General features: G+C 41.1%; 1 protein-coding gene across 1 annotated transcript in view; it reads right to left on the bottom strand.

Annotated features, from left to right (window-relative positions):
- The window catches only part of FGD4 (FYVE, RhoGEF and PH domain containing 4), a 234,582-nt gene extending 215,579 nt beyond the window's left edge, over window positions 1–19,003 (bottom strand). Inside the window, exon 1 of the mRNA XM_070371331.1 lies at window positions 18,399–19,003. Coding sequence (XP_070227432.1) covers window positions 18,399–18,675 — 277 coding nt within the window. The 5' untranslated portion in view covers window positions 18,676–19,003. The remainder of the gene's footprint in view (window positions 1–18,398) is intronic.
- Window positions 19,004–22,735: the final 3,732 nt, after the last annotated feature.

Below are 22,735 nucleotides of genomic sequence, written 5' to 3'. Positions count from 1 at the left end.
CAGACTGTCAGACAATTTCCACTGTCATGTCTAAAACCACACTCCTGTAGCCACTTCCCATCATATCAACTGTCATCCCTTTTCTCTTTTGTGGCATTTTATTTGCCATGCATAAACAGTGAAAAAATTAAAATCAAGTTCATTAAAGAATTTGCTGAGTGAAGGCTACCATAAATAAAGTACAGAGCTTTCCACATTATTTTAAGAGCAGATACTCTTTCCTTTTTCAAGTTGGGCTGATGTCCTAGAGGTTAATACTGTTATGTCAGGAATGACCCATGAAACCACAGTTTTAAAAGATACTCTATTTCCAAACCATTTCTATGAAGCAAGTAAGAATTAATGTTTTCTAAGATGTGAAGAAACAATTCAAGAACACATTCCTACCTGCCATATCAGAGAGCAATAAAATTGTGAAAAATAATTTTCACAGTAACAAAAGGTATATACCTGCTATATACATATATGTGATATCTAGGATGACAGAGTGAAATAATGCGTGATAGCAGGATAGTGCACCTAGAAAAGATATTTCACTTTAGCTGAAAATGAAAAGGCACTGGTCAGATAGAAAATATCCAAAAGGGTAATGGGGAATTCATATGACATGTTAATGTAATTTCTCTTTGAAAGATGTTAGAAGCAAATAAAGGCATCTGCTGGGCTTCCCTGGTGGCTCAGTGGTAAAGAACCCACGTGCCAATGCAGGAGACATGGGTTCAATCCCTGGTATTTCTTAATCCTATCAACAGCTTATTCCCTGGAGAAGGAAATGACAACCCACTCCAGCATACTTACCTGGGAAATCCATGGACAGAGGAGCCTGGAAGACTACAGACCATGTGGACACAAAAGAGTCAGAAAAAACATAGCAACTTAACGACGACGACAACAACAACAACAAAGGCATCTGTGAATGTGAAACCTGTTGATTCTAGGCCACATGGCTTCCACAAGTGAAAGTGATCAGTGTGAAAACAATGCCCAGTTGTAGATGTGACTGGTGAAGGAAGTAAAGTCCAATGCTGTAAAGAACAATACTGCATAGGAACCTGGAATGCTAGGGCCATGAATCAAGGTAAATTGGAACTGGTCAAATAGGAGATGACAAGAGTGAATATCGACATTTTAGCAATCAGTGAACTAAAATGGACCAGAATGGGCAAATATAATTCAGATGATCTACTACTTGGACAAGAATCCCTTAGAAGAAATGGAGTAGTTCTTATAGTCAACCAAAGAGTATGAAATGCAGTACTTGACTGCAGTAGCAAAAACAACAGAATGATCTCTATTCGTTTCCAAGGCAAACCATTCAACATCACAGCAATCGAAGTCTATGTATGCCCCAACCACTAATGCCGAAGAACCTAAAGTTGAACAGTTCTATGATGACCTACAAGACTTTCTAGAACTAACACCAAAAAAGATGTCCTTTTCATCAGAGGGGACTGGAATGTAAAAGTAGGAAGTCAAGACATACCTGGAGTAAGAAGCAAGTTTGACCTTGGAGTACAAAATGAAGCAGAGCAAAGGCTAATAGAATTTTTCTAAGAAAACACACTGGTCATAGCAAACATCCTCTTCCAACAACACAAGAGATGACTCAACACATGGACATCACCAGATGGTCAATATGGAAATCAGACTGATTATATTTTTGCAGCCAAAGACGGAGAAGCTCTATTCAGTGAGCAAAAATAAGACCGGGAGCTGATTGTGGTTCAGATCATGAATTCCTTATTGAAAAATTCAGACTTAAATTGAAGAAAGTAGGGAAAACCAGGAGACCATTCAAGTGTGACCTAAATCAAATCCCTTACGATCATACAGTGGAAGTGAGAAATAGATTCAAGGGATTAGATCTGATGATAGACAGAGTGCCTGAAGAACTATGGATGGATGTTCGTAGATTGTACAGGAGGCAGTGATCAAAACCATCCTCAAGAAAAAGAAATGCAAAAAGGCAAAATGGTTGTCTGAGGAGGCCTTACAAATAGCCAAGAAAAGAAGAAAAGTGAAAGGCAAGGAGAAAAGGAAAGATTAACCCATCTGAAGGTAGAGTTCCAAAGAATAGCAAGAAGAGATAAGAAAGCCTTCCTCAGAGCTCAATGCAAAGAAATAAACAAAAACAATAGAATGGAAAAGACTAGAGATCTCTTCAAGAAAATCAGAGATACCAAGGGAACATTTCATGCAAAATGGGCACAATAAAGGACAGAAATGGTATGGATCTAAGAAGCAGAAGATATTAAGAAGAGGTGGCAAGAATACACAGAACAACTATACAAAAAAGATAAATGACCTAGATAATCACGATGGTGTGATCATGCACCTAGAGCCAGACATCCTGAAATGCAAAGTCAAGTGTGCCTTGGGAAGCATCACTACAAACAAAGTTAGTGGAGGTGATGGAATTCCAGTTGAGCTATATCAAATCCTAAAAGATGATGCTGTGAAAGCGCTGCACTCAATATGCCAGCAAATTTGGAAAACTCAGCAATGGCCACAGGACTGGAAAAGGCCAGTTTTCATTCCAATTCCAAAGAAGTGAACTCGCTCAGTCGTGTCTGACTCTTTGTGGCCCCATGGACTATAGCCTATCAGGCTCCTCCGTCCATGGGATTTTCCAGGCAAATGTGCTGGAGTGGATTGCCATTTCCTTCTCCAGGGGATCTTCCCGACCCAGAAATCGAACCCAGGTCTCCTGCATTGCAGGCAGATGCTTTACCGTCTGAGCCACCAGGGAAGAAAGAAAGGCAATGCTAAAGAATGTTCAAACTACCACACAATTACATTCATCTCACACACTAGCAAAGTAATGCTCAAAATTCTCCAAGCTAGGCTTCAACAGTATGTGAACTGAGAACCTCCAGATGTTCAAGCTGGTTTAGAAAAGGCAGAGAAACCAGAGATCAAATTGCCAATATCCAGTGGATCATAGAAAAAACAAGAGAATTCCAGAAGAACATCTACTTCTGCTTCACTGCCTACACCAAAGCCTTTGACTGTGTGGATCACAACAAACTGAAAAATTCTTAAAGAAATTGGAATACCAGACTACTTTATCTGCCTTCTGAAAATCTGTATGTAGGTGAAGAAGTAATAGAATCAGACATGGAACAATGGACTGGTTCCAAATTGGGAAAGAGTACATCAAGGCTGTATATTGTCACACTAAATATTTAACTTATATTCAGAGTACATCATGCGAAATGCCAGACTGGATGAACAGAAGTTGGAATCAAGATTGCCGGGAGAAATATCAATAACCTCAGATATGCAGATGACACCACCTTTATGGCAGAACGTGAAGAGGAACTAAACAGCTCCGATAGAGGAGAGTGAAAAAGCTGGCTTAAAACTCAACATTCAAAAAATGAAGATCATGGCTTCTGGTCCCATTACTTCATGGCAAATAGATGGGGAAACAATGCAAACAGTGACAGACTTTATTTTCTTGGGCTCCAAAATCACTGCAGATCCTGACTGCAGCCATAAACTAAAAGATGCTTGCTCCTTGGAAGAAAGGCTATGACCAACCTAGACAGCATATTCAAAAGCAGAGACATTACTTTGCCAACAAACATCCATCTAGTCAAAGCTTGGTTTTTCCAGTAGTCATGTTTGGATGTGAGGGGTGGACTATAAAAAAAGCTGAGCACCGAAGAACTGATGCTTTCGAACTGTGGTACTGGAGAAGACTCTTAAGAGTCCCTTGGACTGCAAGGAGATCAAACCAGTCAATCCTAAAGGAAATCAGTCCTGAATATTCATCAGAAGGACTGGTGCTGAAGTTGAAATTCCAATACTTTGGACACCTGATGAGAAGAATTGACTCATTGGAAAAGACCCTGATGCTGGGAAAGATTGAAGGCAGGAGGAGAAGGGGATGACAGAGGATGACATGGTTGGATGGCATCACCGACTCAATGGGCATGAGTTTGAACAAGCTCCAGCAGTTGCTGATAGACAGGGAAGCCTGGCATGCTGAGATTTATGGGGTCGCAAAGAGTCAGACACAATTGAGCAACTGAACTGAAAGGAGTAGAGGAGTGGGCCTTCCAATTTTAAATATGGTGACCAGGGAATAGCCCCAATGCGAAGGTATATTTAAGTAAAAATGTGAAGTAGATGAATTCAATACATTTTAAACACTGAAAGTAAGATTTCAACTGACTAAAATTTCCTGTTAGTCGAGACTTTTAAGTCTACAATAAAAAGTTGTGTATTTAACACAAGAACAAAATGAAAATATTAAAAGAAAAAATTAATAAAGGAAAATTATTCTTGTTTAACCTATTCTGAGAGTGGCAGTTTCTGAATAAAGGAAAATAAGCAGACATAAACTACTAAACTTTTCTCAATGTCCATAAAAAGTTTATTTTCTGAATGAAACACTATAGCATTTGAAGGAACTAACTGTAAGGAACTAGCTTTGAGATCCAAACTAAGGAGTGAGAGTAAAAATCCCTTTTCCAGATGAAAAAATATAAATTGCAGTGACCCAGGAATTTATGCCAGAAATGAACAATTAACAAAAGTCATACAGGAATGACTGTTCTGAAATATGTCATTTAGTGCATCAGTTATAGATGGACGTTTACAGAAATGAACCACCATCAAGACCATGAGGAAGAGAAGCACTGGCCCCATCCCTGCCAGTTGGCTCATCAGAGGCCTTCAGACATGGTTTGATGACTGCTGCCACTGAAGGTGGGGGTTATGTGAATATCTTTTAATTTTCTATTTCTTTTTTCTACCTCCCCAATGCCCACAGTGTGGTTAAGGCAAATCTCCCAGGTTAACAAAAATATACAAGTCAGTCATTCAGTGCCAAAACTCAGAAATGGGCATTAATTCTCCATGAAAATGAGCTTATACTGGGCACCACGCTGACTTTAGAACAATGACTGCCATCATTGGCAGTTTCCTCCCTGCTTCCTCCTGAATCCTTCTCTTCCCTTCTTTTCACAGTTTTCATAACCAGTGGCCTGAGTTTACTGCTTTCTGTAAAAGGACAATAAGGGCCTCTAATTAGCACCCTAGTCAGTTCCCTAGTTCTTCTATGGGAGACAGCCTCTCTCAGTATAACTACTTACATCCAAGTTTTTATTATACCAAGATGTTTAAAGAGTGAAAGAGCTATGCATAATTTTCTTAATTAAAAAAACTAAAGTGGTTTGCCAACACATACCAACAGGATCATGGTATTGATATATTAATACTACATACATACACCTGTATATGTATACTGTATTGATATGTATTATGTTAAGATATACACTCTATATTATTCTATACTTTCTATTATACAGCCACTCATTATAGCCTTTTTAAATGGGGTAAAAGAGGAGAAATGCAGTTTTGCCTCTTTTTTGCAGAACACCTCAAATTTAACAGGATTCCTGAAAATTAACACTATTTACATAATTTCAAAGTTCAGTATATAACCATCACCTTGCTAATGAGATGTAGCCTGAATTAGGCAAGTATTCCCAAGAGGTCTGGTTGCACAGCAAAGACCAGAAAGCCATGCTTTGTTTCCATCTTCAGAATTGTTTCTAAGACTGTTTCTCCTTTTCCTTGATATGTCTTTTTTTCCCCTTCCTCATTTGCTATAGTTGACCAGAGTTGCCCTTTTTAAGACTCTGGATAAACTGGATAAAAATATCAGAAACAGTGTCTTTCCCATTACTAAAGATCAATAATTAGTATTCTTATATTTAGAGATATTAAAAAACTGGCAATAAGAAATTTATTGAGGTAGGAAAGTACAGTGGTTAAGAGCTGAAGTTTAATCTTAGCTCCCTAATAGTGAGAAATAACAAGCAAAGACAAAAAAGGCTGCTTAAGGAGAGGACACCAGGAACTGGAAATGACAAATGTAAGGTAATGAAACTATTGACAATGTAACAAAGCATCCTGAGGCCTTTTAGTGGAGGAGCAACCCAGGGCCTACAAACTCCAGCACAAACTCTTGTGCCAAGACGTATCACAGTATCAGAAAGGATGCCAGGAATAATCAGAACTGTTACACTAAAAGGGACATCTAGTCCATGAAACCTCAAAGAGAACAAAGTATACTATTCCCATGCCTTTCCTAATGATACACTCCTGCACAAAATCAGTACATATTCTTGATAAAAGAGTACATGAATGGTGTAGATGCAGAAGGACAGCTAAGATCACTGACAGAACATTTTAGTATGCAAGCTGGGATTACTGGTCAGAAAAGGTTACATCTGACATTCTGTCTACGCTACAGGCACCAAGGCGTCTTGCCTCTCTTTGAATATTTTCATAGGGAATCCACATCCATCAGATGAAATCAATTCCGTATTCTGTCAGCATTGTCAGAAAATTCGTATGCTGAACCAAGATATGATGTGCTGCTTTGGGTTCTTCTGTTGACCCAATATTTACTGAGCCCTTGAGTGGACTTTGAGGAGCAATGGCAATGAATGGCTCAATTTAGGGACTGGTGGGGCAGGCACAGGGAATACAAGGAGAAATTTAGTCAAGAAGTTGAGGTGGCTGGCAGGAATGAATTCAGAAGGATTTTTTTTCTAGGAGAGTAGAAGAAAAATACTCAGGAAAAGGGGAAATCTGGGTTTTACTCCGATGGGCTCTTTGCGACCCCATGGTGTGTACCCTGCCAGGTTCCTCCATCCATGGGATTTTCCAGGCAAGAATACTGGAGTGGGTTCCACTTCCTTCTCCAGGAGATCTTCCCAACCCAGGGATCCAACCCAGGTCTCCCTCATTGCAGGCAGACTCTTTACTGTCTGAGCCACTAGGGAAGCCCTGGGGCCATGCTCAATAAATCTTTAATCCAATCTTCTGTTGATGGTGGGACTGTGTTCTCTCCCTGTAGTTTGGCCTCAGTATGGCAGAGGTAATGGCAACCTCCTTCAAAAGGACTTATGTCAGGGCTGTTGTATTCAGTGCCCTTGAACCCACGGCAGGCCAATGTCGACCCATGCCTACACTGGAGACTACTGGACACTCACAGGCAAGTCTGTCTTAGTCTCTTGTGGGGTTACTGCTCCTTTCTTCTGGGTCCTGATGCACACAAGGTTTTGTTTCTGATCTCCAAGAGTCTGTTTCCCTAGTCCTGTAATCAAATCCCACTGGCTTCAAAGTCAAATTCTCTGGAGGTTCTCAGTCCCTTTGCCAGATCACCAGGTTGGGAAATCTCTTGTGGGCCCTAAAACTTTCACAACAGTGCAGGAACTTCTCTGGTATAACTGCCAGTCTGTGGGTTGTCTGCTCAGTGGCTCTATGGTGGGACTCACATGCCGTGCCTCCCAGGTCTGTTGCAGTGAGAGCACCATCCCTGTCACAGGCCAGTGCTGACCTGCACCTCAGCAGGAGACACTCAAACACTCAAAGGCAGGTCTGGCTCAGTCTCTTGTGGGGCCCCTGGGTCCTGGTGTGCACAAGGTTTTGTTTGAGCCCTCAGAGCATCTCTGGCGGGCATGAGGTTTGATTCTAAACGTGATTTCGGCTCTCCTACTGTCTTGTTGGGACTTCTCCTTTGCCCTTGGATGTGGGGTATCTTTTTTTGGTGGGATCCAACATTCCCCTGTCAATGGTTATTCAATGGTTAGTTGCAATTTTGGAGTTCTCACAGGAGAAGACGAGAGCATGTCCTTCTATTCTGCCACTTGGAAAACTCAGCAGTGGCCACAGGACCGGAAAAAGTCAGTTTTCATTCCAATCCCAAAGAAAGGCAATGCCAAAGAATGTTCAAACTACCATACAACTGCACTCACTTCACACGCTAGCAAAATAATGCTCAAAATTCTCCAAGATAGGCTTCAACAGTATGTGAACCGAGAAACTCCAGATGTTCAAACTGGATTTAGAAAAGCTTTTAAAAAGGATTTTAAAAAGGCAGATATCAAATTGCCGATATCCATTGGATAACAGAAAAAGCAAGAGAGCTACAGAAAAACATTTACTTCTGCTTCATAGACTACGCTAAAGCCTTTGACTGTGTGGATCACAACAAGCTGTGGAAAGTTCTTCAAGAGATGGGAATACCAGACCACCTTACCTGCCTACTGAGAAATCTGTATGCAGGTCAATAAGCAACAGTTAGAACTGGACATGGAACAATGGACTGGTTCCAAATAGCGAAAGGAGTACATCAAGGCTGTATACTGTCACCCTGCTTGTTTAACTTATATGCAGAGTACATTATGCAAAATGCCGGGCTGAATGAAGCACAAGCTGGAATCAAGATTGCCAGGAGAAATATCAATAATCTCAGATAGGCAGATGACACCATCCTTATGGCAGAAAGCGAAGAGGAATTAAAGAACCTCTTGATGAAAGTGAAAAAGGAGAGTGAGAAGGCTGATTTAAAACCCAACATTTAAAAAACGAAGATCATGGCATCCAGCATCATGTTACTTCATGACAAATAGAAGGGAAAAAATGGAAACAGAGACTTTATTTTTTGGGGCTCCAAAATCACTGCAGATGGTGACTGCAGCTATGAAATTAAGATGCTTGCTCCCTGGAAGAAAAGCTATGACAAACCTAGACACCATATTAAAAAACAGAGACATCACTTCACCGACAAAGGTCCATACAGTCAAAGCTATGGTTTTTCCAGTAGTCATGTACAGATGTGAGAGATGGACAATAAAGAAGGCTGAGTGCCAAAGAATTGATGCTTTCAAACTGTGGTGCTGGAGAAGACTCCTGAGAACCACTTGGACAGCAAGGAGATCAAACCAGTCAATCTTAAAGGAATTCAACCTTGAACATTCACTGGAAAGACTGATGCTGAAGCTGAAGCTCCAATACTTTGGCCACCTGATGCAAAGAGCTGACTCACTGGAAAAGACCTTAATGTTGGAAAGATTGAGGGTAAGTAGAGAAGAGGTGGCAGAGGATGAGATGGTTGGATAGCATCATAGACTTAATGGACACAAGTTTGAGCAAACTCCGGGAGAGGGTGAAGGAAAGGGAAGCCTGGCGTGTTTCACTTCATGGGGTCGCAAAGAGGTGGACCGGACTTAGCAACTGAATAAGAACAAAGGGGAGCAGAGGGCTAAGCAGGAAGTGGATAAAGAGGGTGGGAAGATATGTGCCTAGAAGAGCTTACTTACATTTTGGGCAGTAACTTGTACTCTATAGGTACAAGTGTAAACAACCCATCACATCCAGGGAGACAGTGCTAGATCAGATACACATAAAATGCAAAAAGAAACCCAGACTGAGGGTAGATTTGTGTTAATCCCAACAAAAATACCAAAGAAGTTATTATTTGAACATTTCCCGAGCACTGTTCTAAGCCCTTTAAAAACCATTTTATTCTTCTAACGACTCCATGATGTAGGTAATATACGTTACTACCATTTTATAGATTAGGAAACTGAGTCAAAAAGAATTCCAAATCACCCAGTTAATTACTAGAGAAGAATCCAAACCCAGTCAATTTAACTCCAGAGCCCACAGTCTTTTAAACCACTATAGTGTCTTCTTCTCACCTTGATTTCTAGGCCCCAACACAACTGGCTGTCCAGAGTAAACATTGAAATACTTCTTGAAGAGCCAAAAGATCCAGCTTTAGTGGGATCTTAAGAGGCAAAATTTCTAATGAAGGATATATGGATCTGAAAAGAGAACACAGAAATACTAATACGTTAATTGGCTTATGGGTCTGAATGGAAACCTGTGGGTGGATTTGTTTTTCCAACTTGCTATGGATTTCCAGCTTGTGTCAGCAGGAAGGTGCTCCAATCAGCATGAGCCAGCACACGGGCTCACAGGTGACTTCAAAGGCACGTGTCAGATGTGTAGGCTTCCATACAGTGTGGACGCAACACAGTCAGACATGCGCCTTCCTCGGTAATGTGACCACTCTGATCTCTGCTCTTACCCTCACATGACCTTATGCCCTGCTGTTTATTATATATCATTTCCCCCCTTCTAGGATGGAAATTTGTCTAGGAATTTGTGTAGGTCAAGGCATTTGTCTTATTCCCAAATCTCTGGATTCCCAACACCACTTATCAATACTGGTACATCATCAATATGACAGCATTAAGATAGCATGTTTTAGGGGAAAAAAATATTTCATTAGTCAATTTTCTACAGAGGAAGTAAAGATGACTCTGTTTGAAAGCTGTAATTTTCTACAAATGGCTGTTAGTAATTAATTTTAATTAAATTTGTCCATAACTTGAGAACCTCCCACACATAGAACACTGCACTTGAAATTATAGGTAATAACCCCACAGTATTCTTCAGTTGAGGTATCATATAATTTATGTGGTTCTACATCCTGACTTTTTGGCCTCCTAAATGTGCTCATTAACATTACGTTTTAAAAATAAAATAATATATGGTACAGTCATAGAACTTTTAAAGGCTACTATTAACACTTGGCCTAACACAAAATCCTGCCAGAGGCCCCAGAGAACAACCCAGCCTTGCAGAGCAGGCTGGATACTTCTCTGCAACGAGGCTTCACTGGGACTCAGTGCAGTCCCCAGAATGGAAGCAGCTCCCTGGTGTCTGCAGATGCTGCAGATGGTGAAGTTGACAGCTTAATTTCAGTGAACGGGTATGTGTGTGAGACTGGCACAGCGACTGGGTTTCTATGCACTCTATTCCTGCATAAGTGAGGCAATGATATAAAATTGATCATGGGCTCTCAGAGTACTTGCTGGTGCTAATTCCACTCACTATTAACTTGCATTCCAAGGACAGGTTAATTCTAGATAGTACTCTACAATGACAAATTTATTCCTGAAAACACTCACATTCACAACTTCTAAAGTGTGTGCCTAATGCATGACTATTCCAGGTTTAATAGTTCAAATAAGATTAAACACTTGCATGAATTTCAAAAGGTCCATCTCTATACTAAAAGGTTACTGGTAAAGGTTTAACCAACCAGTCACTAAAGTGATCAGTTTTGAATATAGAGTATTCCATTATAAACATCAATAACAGACAGTTAGGAGCCATAGAAAGTTTTTGACTATGTGAAGAATATAACCAACACCCAGATTAAAAAAAATTAATTGGGGGCTGGGGGCACTAATGTAAAATGGATAGTTGGTGAGAGAAGCAGCCTGAAATAAGACAAAGGCCATCATCATGACATGGAGACTCAATAACAACTGGTGGCTGACTGGGTGGCAAGTAGATAAGAGGAAAGAGTAGATTTAAAATAAACTTTGAAGCCTGGTAAAGCCAGGTTAATAATACCTCTAAGAAAGTCAGGAGGAGGGGGCTAGACTGCAGCAGAAAAAGGAGTTGAAGTTTGGTGGCCTCAGGACATTTACATTTATCCAGCCGGGGTGGTTCAGTGGTAAAGAATCAGCCTGCCAAGCAGGAGATGTGGGTTCCATCCCTGGGTCAGGAAGATGCCCTGGAGAAGGAAATGGCAACCCACTCTAGTATTCTTGCCTGGAGAATCCCATGGACAGAGGAGCCTGGTGGGCTACAGTCCACGGGGTCGCAAAAGAGTCAGACAAGACTTAGTGATTAAACAGCAACAACACAGATTAAGAAAAAGAAGCCCAGGGGGTGGATGACACCACCAAAGAATAGAGGAGGCAGGAAATAATGGGAAAGAGAAAATGGGAATGCTGGAAGAGAGAAAGGACAAAAATGAGCTAGTCAAAGGAATAAACTTGTAGATCCAGTGAAGTACGAAAATCAAGAGCAAGAAAAGAGATTTAAAAAGAAGCAAATAGGAATTCCCTGGTAGTCCACTGGTGAGGACTAGGTACTTTCACTGCTGAGGGCATGGATTCAATCCCTGGTCAGGAAACTAAGATCCCACAAGCTGCAAGGTGTAGCCAAATTAATTAACTAATTTTAGGAACAAGAAGAAGAAATAATGACTCCTTGATCCATGGACTGCAGAATGGATGCTGTGTTAGCAGGCATGAAAACAACATAAACATCTCCAGCAGAGCTCTTGAGTGACCAGGTGCACTGTCAATGAGCAGTAATATTTTGAAAGGAATCTTTTTTTCTGAGAAGTAGGGCTTAAAATATTAGGTAAATCATTGTTGTAAATGGATGTTCTGTCATCCAGGCTTTGTTGTTCTATTCCTAAAGCCCAGACTGAGTGGATATAGTATAATTCTAAAGAGTCATAGGATTTTCAGAATGGTAAATGAGCAATGGCTTCAACTTCAAGTAACCAGTTGGATTAGCCCCTAGCAAGAGGGTCAGCCTGTGCTTCGAAAATTCAAAGCCAGGCACTGACTTCTCTCTAGCTATGAGAGTCTTAGACAGCATCCTCCTCCAGTGAAGGCTGTTTCATCCACATTGACACTCTGTTGTTTAGTGTAGCCACCCTCATTAATTATCTGAGATAGATCTTCTGGAAAAGTTGCTGCAGTTTCTATGTCATCCTTGCTATTTCACCTTGTACTTTTATGTTATGAAGATGACTTCTTTTCCTAAACATCATGAACCAACCTCTGCTTGCTTTCAACTTTTCTTGTACAGTTTCCTCACCTCTCTTGGCCTTAACAGAATTAAGGAGAGTTAGGGCCTTGCTCTGGATTAGGCTTTGGCTTAAGGCATTGTTGGGACTGGCTTGAACTTCTATTCAGACCATTACAACTTTCTCCATATCAGCAGTAAGATTGCTTTGCTTTCTTACCATGGGTATTCACGGAAATAAGACTCACTTGATTTCAAGAAGTTTCCTTTTGCGTTCAAAACTGGCACAAGGGCCTGTCTTTCAGCCTGTCTTGGCTTTCAACATGCTTTCCTCACTAATTATATCTAGCTTTTGATTTAAAGTGAGAGGCATGTGACTCTTCCTTTCACTTGAATGCTTAGAGGCTACTAGGGTTATTAAATGGCCAAATTTCAGTATTGTGTGTCAGGAAATAGGGAGGCCCATGGAGAGGGACAGAGACAGGGGAAAGCCCAGTTGGTGAAGCAGTTAGAACACATGCATTTATAGTCTTTATGGATGAGGTTCATGGTGCCCCACAACAATTACAACAGTAATATCAAATATATCACTGTTCACAAATCACCATAACAAATATAATAATAATGAAAATGTTTGAAATATCACAAAAATTATCAAAATGTGACACAGAGACACAAAGTGAGCAATGCTGTAGGGGAAAAAGTGCCAAAAGACTTGCTTGACACAGGGTTGCCACAAACCTTCAGTTTGTGGGAAAAAAAAAAAGAAAAAATACACAGTATTTTTGAAATACAATAAAGCAAAGCATGCCTATAAAACCCTAACTATACTAAGACCGAATCCACATGCCCAAGAAGCACAGAAGTAATGGCCTTGAGCCAATCTCTAATTCCTACCCCAATAGGTTCAAGTTGTCTTCTCTGTTACCAGTTGGATCCATGACCCTAAGTTTTTCTCAGTAGAGGAAAGGAATGCAAGCAAAAATGTAACTATGAATTAAAACTCTCTCAACATTCCTAGGTTCACAAGTTTACGTGGCTACTCACTGAAAGACTACTGACTACTCTTTAAACTGCTCTTGACCTTCCAAGAAATAAGAAAACTCTTCCTGGTTCCTGTTCCTCTGAAGGATTTTCTTATTTCAAAGTCAATCGTAAGCAGCTTCTAAGAATAACTGATAAGATCACCATCACCACTTTATTATAAACCTTTAGATAGTTTGCCTAGATCATTGTTTCAAATATAATATGCATTCATTATTGCTACAAACAACACTAACCCTAACATATGTGAAACACAGTACTTGCACAGCACTTTGCCTGCAAAGCCCTGAGAAACCTTAAGAACTAGTATTATAAACATGTGAGTCCTGGAATCAGAGAGACCTGGTTCAAATTCTCTTTAGAAGATTAGACTGGTTGTAGAGCACTGAAACTTGGTTTTTCCTTTCCTCTAAAATGATAATACCATCTATCTTGCAGTGCTGTCATAAGAATAAGTAAAACACAAACAGTCCTGGTTCACAACCAGCATTCAATAAAAACAATTACTCTTACTGTTTTGTTTAGTCCCTAAGTCATGTCCAACTCTTTTGTGATGCCATGGACTCCTGCCAGGCTCTTCTGTCCATGGGATTTTCCAAGGCAAGAATACTGGAGTGGGTTGCAATTTCCTTCGCCAGGGGACCTGTCTGACCCAGGGATGGAACCTGTGTCTCCTGCACTGAAGGCAGATTCTTTACTGCTGAGCCACCTGAGAAACCTACAGTTACTCCTACTGCTATAACCTGAATCTTCATCCCCCCTTCTCCAACAAACGTAAAATTAGTCCTCAAAAAGTGCACAGGATATTGGATTATGTGTTGAAAAAAGACCCCTGGGTTGGGAAGATGCCCTGGAGAAGGAAACAGGCTACCCACTCCAGTATTCTGGCCTGGAGAAATCCATGGACTCTATAGTCCATGGGGTTGCAAAGAGTCAGACACAACTGAACCACTTTCACTTTCAGGAAAAATCTGCCTTCCATCCTAACAAGGGTGAGAACTGGAAAAAGGAAATCTACTTATAGGAAGTCTGCACATCAAATAGTGTGGAAAGCCCTTGACCACAAAGGACCCAGATGCTGAATAAATTACAACAGATATACTTTTAAATGCATTGCTGAAATCATAAGAAAACAAAGGAAATTCCTAAGGACAAGAGTAAAAAAGAAAAAAAAAAAAAAAAAACAATAAGCCTAAACCTAGGTGGTAGAACCTAGAGCCCAGGAACTTCTGCTCTGGCAGGACAGGACATGGGTCTTGAGCTTGTGAAACTCAAAAGGGACTGAACCTGGAACCCACATTGAAGGAGTTACACCTTGGAAAAAAGAATGGCCTAGGACTTCCCTGATAGCTCAGCTGGTAAAGAATCCGCCTGCAATGCAGGAGACCCTGGTTCAATTCTGGAGTCGGGAAGATCCCCTGGAGGAGGGATGGGCTACCCACTCCAGTATTCTTGGGCTTCCCTGGTGGCTCAGCTGATAAAGAATCTGCCCACAATGCAGGAGGCCTGGCTTCAATCCCTGGGTTGGGAAGATCCCCTGGAGAAGGGAACAGGCTACGTACTCCATTATTCTGGCCACGATAGTCCATGGGGTCGCAAAGAGTCAGACAAGACTGAGCCACTTTCACTTTCAGGAAATATCTGCCTTCCATCCAAGGGAAGTCTGTAAACCTACACCAAACCTAAGTGGAAAAATTCATGACAACAATGTTGATCTTCCCTCAGCAAACTTGAGCTAAATTTCGGAGAAATGCTTGGCTAATCAAAGTGGCCATGGTTGGAAGTAGAAGCAAATATATTTTCTACAGAAAATCATCTTCAATAAAGATTCTTCAAGATTCTCATAAAACTAAGGAATAACTGAGGAGATAAGCTACCTTCAATGATATTCAATAGATAAACTCTCTCTCAACCCCAAGGGCTTTGGATATTCAGACTATGGAAAAGAAAAAAGGGAAAACTGAAAAAAAGCTGGACCAAAACCAAAACACATGCACACACACAAAATAAGAAAATTTTCATTCTGCTGTGTATATAAAATATACCGTTAAATATATATTTTTACCATAATGGAATTACATGCTTTATGTGAAGTGTGGTAAGAGCACTGCCTTTAATGCCAGGCATACCTGAATTTGAAACTAGCTAAACAAGTACTAGTTTAAGTTCCAAGCAAGCTAAGTAAAACTTTCTGGGCTTTAATTTCTTCAGCTGGAAAATGAGCATAATACTCCCTATCTACTAAAATTGTTGTGAAATATATTCGCACACATACATACTTACACATACTTAACTGTGGTATCACAAACCACAGTTCTTAGTACAGAAAATGCACTCAATAAATAGTATGAACATCACAGGAGAAGGATTTTCATTCATTCAAGAAATAATTACAGTGTCTCTTACATGCCAGTCCCAGCGCCAGACTTTTTGGAAAACAGATGGGATAATGACTCCTTGTTATGTGCTGTATTGCTTGTTTTGTGTCAGACATTCATCAATATAAGCTTACTTTATCCTTCCCACAATCTTATAAAGTTCTGTTATCTCCACTGTCCAGATGAAGAAACTGAGAAATTAAAAAACTTGATTCAATTCATACAACTGGCAGTATAAGGACTTGAAATTGGGTGCTATATGACCCCAAAGCCTATGTCTTAATTTAATTACCTTGTCTTCTTTTTCTTTTTTAGAAAAAACAGAGAACTCTAAAAATAATGGCTTTCACATTCATAGAATATAACATAACATCATTAAACTGAATTCTCTACATTCTTGACCTTTCAGTTTTTGTTCCTTCTTCAACAGAGAAAGTAACATTTCAATTACGAGTAACATCTACTACATATGCAATGGGTCTAAATGTTGTAGTTTTCATTTATAAATATTTTTCTAGGTACTACAGAGTAAATTAGCATTTCTTGGAAATTTAAACATGGTTTACTTTTTGATGAGGGGAGGATCTTACTTATATAATGATAACAGATAAAACTTAATAGGGAGGCAGATAAGACTCAAAAAAGGAAGCAATTTCTAAAATGTTTTCATCTCACCAAACTGAATAGTTTCAGACTACTTTGCAAAATATTAGATCACTCTCCAACAGATACTACAGATTACACTATGGTAAAGACAAACAATTATTCCATACAGTGATTAATTTTCAACCTTGAAAATAATGGCAACAAAAACTTTTGAGTTCTTTTAAACAATACTGAGACAGCCTAACAGATCTAGAAAAGTTATTGCAGGTTCTCCCCCTCAATTAAAAAAAAAATGTTCTGGATTTTCTCCTAAGGAAAAAAGAGAATAGAAAAGAAGAAAGGACTCTTCTAAAGGCACAGCTGCCTTGTAGAAATGGTTTACAGACGGCTCATTCCTATTTCTAGGAGAGAAATTCATCTTCTGTTCAGGGACTCAGAGTTTGAAACTAAGCATGTGATTTTAAGTAACAGTAATTTTAAGTAATAATGATGTAAAGAAACTGGATCCCTTTACCCTCAAATTGAAAACTGCTGATGATTAAGAAATCAAGTAGCTCAAACAATTTAAAAATTGATAAATAAGTAACTCCAAAACAAAGTAATGAACTTTCACTTAAAATGGAAGAAAATCCTCTTCTATTCATTTTAGAGTGACTCACATCTAAATCTGGAAGAGATTTTAGAGGTTATTTCACCAGTCTTCACTTTGAAGATAAGGAAATTAAGAGCTAAAGCACTGTGATTCAATTACCGATCCCCTGGAGAAAGGAAAGGCTACCCACTGCAGTATTGCAGCCTGGAGAATTCCATGGACTGCATATGTATAATCCATGGGGTCGCAAAGAGTCGGATACGACTGAGCAACTTTCACTTATATATTTTCTCACATCATTATTTCTTCCCTTATCTAATGTAGCTATAAATTTGTAAGTCATCATCCATCATGTTTTTTTGCCCTGTGAATACTACAGCTTCAGCACAAGGACAGAGAAAAAATTTTAATTTCCGGTACTTCACATTTAAACCATCATAACAGCTTTGCTTAATAAGAATAAAATGAGTGTAAGTGAATAAAAGAATTGTTATTTCCGCCATTCAAATAAGGTTTCTGCCTCATAACTGGTGTATATACAAGCCATCTCTGGTTTTTGCACAATAAGAGCGCAAAACGGGGGGCAGGGACTTTAAAAAAAAGTTTCGCAATTCAAGAGAAAAATCCCTGGTGTGCCCTACATAGCTTTCAAGCCTGCCTAGGGAGAACAGAATGCCTTTAAAGAAAAAAGGAGAAAAACTGTGGGCTGGAATAGGTCAGTCTGAGGATTTCTTCCAAGACTAACAATCAATGAGAATTCAGAATTCAAAATACCGCATTACTGATCATCTTAATTTAACAACACAAAAACACAATAAAATTCTATTTCTTGATAGTAAGAATATGTTTCCTTCTGAGAGATCAGCAGTTTTCCACACTCCAGCGTCTTTTTCAAAAGGGAAAACTGGAGCATTCGGGATTGCTCGTCCGAAGTCACTCAAACACGAGTCCGCCAGACCAGGGTGGATCTAGCCTGCCGCATTCATTGTAGTAATCCTTCACAAGGTCTGCCCGAAGCAATTTAGAGAAAAAACTTAAACCTCAGTATGTAGAAAACAGGTCTTATTAATTCCTAACCAAACTTTTTATTTTTAAGTTATCCTTTACTTCCGGAATTCCCTAGTAAGTGACCTCCAGGACAGGTAGATCGGCGCCAGGCGCGCTCCCGCGTAGGACTTTTGGGGGAAGGGTGACAATTAGCTAAGTGGCTGGGCTGACCGGCGCGGGCCCCCGGGAAGGTCTCGGCGCCAGCGCCCAAGGCTGCTGCGGACCCGACGCACCTGCCAGGCAAAGGCGGTCCCTCACCTGCGACAACGCCCCCGCCCACCATTACCTCCCGACACGCTTACCTGGGGCGTCTGCCAAGGCCTGGCCCCTGGACGTGGCCGACTCGGCCCAAGCCAGGTGCGACGACGGCCGACTCCAGGGCCGCGGGGTCCCGAGCGGCAGGTAGGAGGGGTTGGACTTCCGCCGAATCGCCACCCGCCTGAAGTTGTAGTCGCCCTCGCCGCTCATCTGGCCGCTTTCATTTGCGGCTCGGCGCCCGCTCCCGCCCTCATCCAGCCGCGAGCGCGAGCTCGGCGGGCACCTGAGGGGCGACCTGACCCAGGGGGGCGTCGCTTGCATGACAGGCTCCGTGCGACTGGACAGGGGTAACTTCTGCTTCGAGTCGTCTGCAAGTGTCTCCGCGTCCCTTCCTCCCAGGACGTGCAAGGCCGCGCCGCGAGTTTGGCTCCGACTCCCTGTGCGGCAGCCGCCACGCCCGAGTCTCTGCGGCTAGCGTTCTCACCTGACGCCGCCGCTAGAGCGGCGGGTTCTGGCTACCGCCACCCACTCCTCTCTGGATCAATCACCGGCAGACCCCCAAGAGCGCCGACAGCTCGGCCTGTGGGCGCCACTGCCGCTGCCGCCTCCTCGTCTCTCCCGGGCAGTAGCCCAGGACGCGCTGTGCCGCCGGGAGCGTCCCGGGCAGCTCCGCCCCTCTCCCCCGCCCCCTCCAGCTTCTTTCTCCCCTCCCCCGCCACTGGCCGACTGGAGCCAAGGGGGCGCTCACCTGCCGACGCAAACCTGGAGTGTTCCGAAGGTCAGCCGTGCTCACCGGTGGGGCACACGCACTGGGCTCCGGAGGAAAGAGGAGATCATAACAGCTACTCTGAACTCGGTACAGCGCCTGCCATCCTCGCAGACGCGTAAGACAAGGGTCACACGTGTGTCTCAAGACGCTACTGAGCCCTTGATAATGATCTTACTTATGTTGTAGAGCTACCCAGTGAGGTAAGTATTTCAGATAAGGAAACCAAGATGCGGAACTTATACTGGGTCACTTAGTACTGCAGAGCTAGAATACTTACCTGAGGCTCTGCCCCAAAGTCTGGCCTTATCTCACTCAACCAAAAAATCTTGCCGGGAGCATAGAAACAGAGAAAGGTGAAAAGGTGCGTGAAAGTAAAAGAAAAGGTGGCGCTGAAGATCCGCAGGTTTCCTGAAGAGTATCAGCCCCTTCATCACCACAAACACTTTTGGGGCTTCGTTAGTAATGCTCTTCAGAATCCTTTAATTTGTCAAGTCATTTTTTAGAAGCGTCAGCCAAATAGTAAATTGAATTTTTTTTCCATTGGTTTGCTTACCTGCATTTTAGAATTCATTAAAGTGAAGAGGCTGAGTTACAAAACCACAGAGACAGGAGGTGAAAGAGCAGCGTTCAAAGTATCCTAGCTGAAGCAGAAAGAATTCCCCAGCCATCACTCCCACCTTGAAAGTCACCCCACATTTTTTTCAGATGGACCTTCACCCAGGTAACATCTCTTCCATCTCCCTGAAGTATGTCCCATAACCCAGTCCTCCTCAAGAAGCCTTTAGGAGGCAGTTCAACTGTCTTAGTCTCCTTGGCCATTACTCCAATAAATGTACCCTTTAGAAGAAACTACATGCATAGTTTTTAATGCATCCATTCTGACCTTGTTAAAAGGAGCTTTTGCTCCCTTTGGATTTATTATCCCTGTATCACTGTATTGTAACTATTGTTACTCTTTCTCTGTAATTGTGTTATCTACTACACTATATGATGTCAGAAGTGATTTAAACAAGTGCTTTCAAATATAAATAATGAAAGAGGTTTTACTTCTGTATGCATAAGTTAACTATAACTTAAATGCAGGTTTTTTAACATAATTTATTTGGTTCAATAAAAAGGCAATGTGGGGTGGGAGCAAAAAAAAAAAAGGTGGTGTTGCAATCAATAATACCATACTAGCAACCTACTCTTGCCTGGAAAATCCCATGGATGGAGGAGCCTGGTAGGCTGCAGTCCATGGGGTGGCTAAGAGTCGGACACGACTGAGCGACTTCACTTTCACTTTTCACTTTCATGCATTGGAGAAGGAAATGGCAACCCACTCCAGTATTCTTGCCTGGAGAATCCCAGGGATGGGGGAGCCTGGTGGGCTGCCGTCTATGGGTCCCACAGAGTCGGACACGACTGAAGCGACTTAGCAGCAGCAGCAGCAGCAGCAGCAACCTGCTTCAGAGCGACCTATTTTTAAGTGAGAAGATGATGGTAGTCTTCTCTTTTAGAGAACTGGCTACTGATGAAAAATTTCCCCCTAACTGCCTCCCTGCTACTATTCAGTATTGGTGCTTACTCTTTCTGTGGAGAACTGCAGTAAACATACCTATATGGGGCAAAAAGATATCTTATCAGACATATGTAAGGCAGTAGTTTAATGCGTCCTCATTTGGATATTTTAACTTGTTTACATTATACATATTTCTATTTTTTGGCTCAAGTTGTTCACATTACTTAAGATAATGTTAGTTCACAACAGTGGATGTCGTATTTTCAGGCATTCATACATCATCTGACATTTCCTCTAAATGTTATGATGCTTATTATTTTCTGATAGAAACCATTTCTAAAGGACTTTGCATTTGATGACTATATTTTTGCAACATTAAATAAATAGGTCAACAGAACTTTATTTGATCTCAAGTTATTATAGGCTAGAATAGAACAAAATTTTTGAAAATCATTATAAATGATGATATAGTCCTTATGTGCTATTTTATTTGTTTATATAGCCAACAGAAAGTGCAATATAATTCATTACCATATATTGAATGAGAACTGTGCTGGGTCCTGAAATACAGAGATGCATGCAGTACATAGTTCCTTATACTCCATGTCTCCGTGACTGAGACACTGCTGAATGCTGACTAAATCATCTATCTTTTTCCTGAGGCACACAAAGAGACTGATTTGAATCTTCCCTTACGGTTAGGTGGAGCCACCTAACTAAATTCTTCAAAAAGTTTTGTGGGCAAAAGTAATGTGTATCACCTTCAGGCCTGACTTTAGCACACTGGACATCTTCTCCAACTGCAAAGAATGCAAAGGGGCCAGTGCGGGAACCTGAGCCCTCAACCATGGTGGAGCCACTATATGGAGAGGAGCTGGCAGCCCAGAATCACCCCTTTGCTGTGAATTAACACAAAATCAGACTAGCAAAATGCATAAGAAGACTAAACTAATCCACGTTCCTTAAATATTATCTTTATATGTTCTAGTGTAGCAAAAATTATGTATATATTATGTCTCTTAATTCTAATTAAAATGTTTTAAACAAACATTTGATTTAATTTTAACATAACCAGTCTCAGATTTGTCTAGTCCCTAATAAATAAGATAAAACCAAAAAGGAACACTCAAGAGAAAAAATATAAATCAATAAGCAATTTCAGCTGTTGGCAGAACATCACTTCCAAAACTAGAATTTAAGAGAAATCAATACTTTATAGCAGATTCACTCATTTTAATCTCACTCAATTCAGTTCAGTTCAGTCACTCAGTCGTGTCTGACTCTTTGCGACCCCATGAATCACAGCAGTCCAAGGGACTCTCAAGAGTCTTCTCCAACACCACAATTCAAAAGCATCAGTTCTTCGGCGCTCAGGTTTCTTCACAGTCCAACTCTCACATCCATAAATGACTACTGGAAAAACCATAGCCTTGACTAGACGGACCTTTGTTGGCAAGATAATGTCTCTGCTTTTGAATATGCCATCTAGGTTGGTCATAACTTTCCTTCCAAGGAGTAAGCGTCTTTTAATTTCATGGCTGAAATCACCATGTGCAGTGATTTTGGAGCCCCCCAAAATAAAGTCTGACACTGTTTCCCCATCTATTTGTCATGAAATAATGGAACCAGATGCCATGATCTTCATTTTCTGAATGTTGAGCTTTAAGCCAACTTTTTCCCTCTCCTCTTTCACTTTCGTCAAGAGGCTCTTTAGTTCCTCTTCACTTTCTGCCATAAGGGTGGTATCATCTGCATATCTGAGGTTATTGATAGTTCTCCCGGCAATCTTGATTCCAGCTTGTGCTTCTTCCAGCCCAGCATTTGTCATGATGTACTCTGCATATAAATTAAATAAATAGGGTGACAATATACAGCCTTGACATACTCCTTTTCCCATTTGGAACCAGTCTGTTGTTCCATGTCCAGTTCTAACTGTTGCTTCCTGACCTGCATATAGGTTTCTCAAGAGGCAGATCAGGTGGTCTGATAGTCCCATCTCTTTCAGAAGTTTCCACAGTTTCTTGTGATCCACACAGTCAAAGGCTTTAGCATAGTCAATAAAGCAGAAATAGATGTTTTTCTGGAACTCTCTTGCTTTTTCGATGATCCAG

Source organism: Bos mutus, chromosome 5 (assembly GCF_027580195.1).
Source record: "Bos mutus isolate GX-2022 chromosome 5, NWIPB_WYAK_1.1, whole genome shotgun sequence".
Classification (NCBI taxonomy): Eukaryota; Metazoa; Chordata; class Mammalia; order Artiodactyla; family Bovidae; genus Bos; species Bos mutus.
Note: the sequence above shows the minus strand (reverse complement) of the source record. Positions and strands in the feature narration are given on the sequence as shown.